The sequence below is a fragment of the Emiliania huxleyi genome (genome assembly GCF_000372725.1).
Source record: "Emiliania huxleyi CCMP1516 unplaced genomic scaffold EMIHUscaffold_427, whole genome shotgun sequence".
In the NCBI taxonomy this organism is placed as follows: Eukaryota; Haptophyta; order Isochrysidales; family Noelaerhabdaceae; genus Emiliania; species Emiliania huxleyi.
This window is the reverse complement of record NW_005198776.1, coordinates 44,898-47,323: the sequence shown is the minus strand read 5'-3', so window position 1 is coordinate 47,323 and position 2,426 is coordinate 44,898. Positions and strand designations below refer to the sequence as shown.

The 2,426-nt window shown below is 62.9% G+C and overlaps 1 protein-coding gene across 1 annotated transcript in view; it reads left to right on the top strand.

Annotated features, from left to right (window-relative positions):
- The window catches only part of EMIHUDRAFT_118809 (hypothetical protein), a gene marked incomplete at both ends in the record, with an annotated part of 2,329 nt that extends 1,086 nt beyond the window's left edge, over positions 1-1,243 (top strand). Inside the window, one exon of the mRNA XM_005769339.1 lies at positions 287-1,243. Within this exon, the coding sequence (XP_005769396.1) occupies positions 287-1,243 (957 nt within the window). The remainder of the gene's footprint in view (positions 1-286) is intronic.
- Between the last annotated feature and the right edge of the window lie 1,183 nt (positions 1,244-2,426).

The following is a 2,426-nucleotide window of genomic DNA, read 5'->3' as shown; positions in this document are numbered from 1 at the left end:
GGGTCTCGGGGCCGCGTGGGAGTCGCGAACAGATCTCACTCACCCTGCCGCTATCCCCGCCGCGCTGAGGAGGTAGAGCGGCAGTAGCTCGACGAAGTGGTGGCGGTGGGGAGACCGCCGTGCGTCGAGGGCGACGAGGGGCGCAGCTCCGCAGCAGCGCGGCGCCCGTGCCGGAGGGCAAGCGCAAAAGGCGTGCTGCTCTGTGCAGCCACCACTGCAGTCGCAAAAGTCGCCCGGATTGAAGCCAGGGCAGAGGACCGAGGGAGAGTCGGAGTCGAACTCGTAGCTGGTCGCCGACGTGTTTTGCGAATCGGCTGGAGGCGGCAAAGGTGAGAGCTCGGGAGGCGGGGGCGGCATCTTCTCTGGCGGCTCCGACGGCGAAGGAGAGGGCGAAGATGGCAGTGGCGGCGGCGGCGAGGCCGGCGACGGCGGCGGCGAGGCTGGCGACGGCGGTGGCGAGGACGGCGGCGGCGTCGACGGGAACGCTGAGGGCGGCGGTAGTGACGGCGAGGCGGATGGCGGCGGCGTTGACGGGGACGCTGAGGGCGGCGGCAATGATGGCGAGGCAGAGGGCGGCGGAGGCGAGGGCGAGGCGGACGGCGGCGGCGGCGGCGGCGGCAAAGGCGATGCTGAGGGCGGCGGCAATGACGGCGAGGCAGAGGGCGGCGGAGGCGCGGGCGAGGCGGACGGCGGCGGCGGCGGCGGCAAAGGCGATGCTGAGGGCGGCGGCAATGACGGCGAGGCAGAGGGCGGTGGAGGCGCGGGCGAGGCGGACGGCGGCGGCGGCGGCGGCGGCAAAGGCGATGCTGAGGGCGGCGGCGGCGGCGGCGGCAAAGGCGATGCTGAGGGCGGCGGCGGTGACGGAGTCGGCGAGGGCGGTGGTGAGGGCGGCGGTGCCGGAGTCGGCGAGGGCGGTGGTGAGGGCGGCGGTGCCGGAGTCGGTGAGGGCGGTGGTGAGGGCAACTGCGATGGCAAGGGCAACAGTGATGGAGGACGATCAAGTGTCGCGACCAATGGTTGCGGCTTGGACGCAGAAGGCGGGAGTTGGGTCGCAGGCACTGAAGTAGTGAGTGTCGGCGCCGAATTGAGTGGTGACGGCGCCGACGTGAGTGCTGACGGCGCCGCGATTGCCAGGATCGCTATCGAGCCGCCAGACCGCAGCATCTGCCACCGGCGATTCGATGCAGACAGCCGCCGAGTAGGGGGAAAAGAAACAGAGAAACCATTGGGTTTGTACTATTAACAACGAAGGCGCTCTCAAAAAGAAACAGAAATGCAACGCCAATGAATGCTAGCACCGCACCCCTCTCCTTAAAATTCCTGTGTGGTGGCGGCGTGCCGTCTCCCATCCCTCCCTTGGATTTTTCTTGGATTTTGTGCTTTCTTTCTTTCTTTTTGAAGAGGGAGAGATTTTTGAGAGAGAGAGAGAGAGATTTTTAGCAATACCAAACAACTCTAACACTCACACGTCATTTGGGGCCTGGAGCCCTGTTCACGCGCGCGCGAGACGTGCAGACAGGGTTGCCAGGTAAGAGCCATTTGTTTTGAGATTTTAGCAATACCAAACTGCAATCTCTCTCTCTCTCCCAAACTGTGTTTTGAGATTTTTGAAGACCAACAAGAAATCACGACTCTCACAGTGATTTGGGCTCGGCAGCTTGTTAGCCCCCAGCTTGCGGCTTGTCTCTTTCCCGTGAATCCCTGTGGGGGCGGCCGGTGCCTCCCTTCCCTCTCTTGGGGGTGGGGGTGGGGGGGAGCACTTGAGAGGCAGTTTTTTCTTCTGGCTCTTCTAAACACTCAGAAAGAGAGAAAAAGAAGAGAAAGAAGAAAGCGGATAGGAAACAAGAACACAACGCACTCTCTCCCGTTACAAGGGACATTCTGCGAGATGCAGGGAGGAGCTCAGCCTTGGGAGGAGCCCAGGCGCTTAAAATAATAAAAAAGCGCCAAGACAGGGGTGCCACAAAGGTGTGGCGGAGAGGTGCCGCCGCGGTGCCCACCGGTGCCCGCAAGGAGCGCCGGCCCTGGGCCCTGGAAGCCCGCCCCGCGCCCGCCGGGCGAGAAAGAAAACAGGCAACCCTCATGGGGAGGGATGCGGATGCGATGAGAAGGACGGTTTTCTTCTAAAATCCGTTCTATCTTCTAAATCGGTTGGGGAGATTTCTTCCGATCAGGAATCGCACCGCTCTTTCTCCCCGTTCTTGCACTTGGAGTTGGACCGTTCTGGGTTCTCCTATCCGTCCCTCGGCGCTCGGGCCCTGAGCTATTTCTTCCCTCCTTGCCAGTGTGCTGTGAGAGAGGCTTGTATCTTAAGAATTCTTCCCTCCTTTATCGCCACGAACAACTATCAACTAAGCGGCTGGCACACTATCCAGGAAGGGGCCCTGCTCGCTCTCCGCCTCTGCGCCTGCGCCTGTGGCATCGCC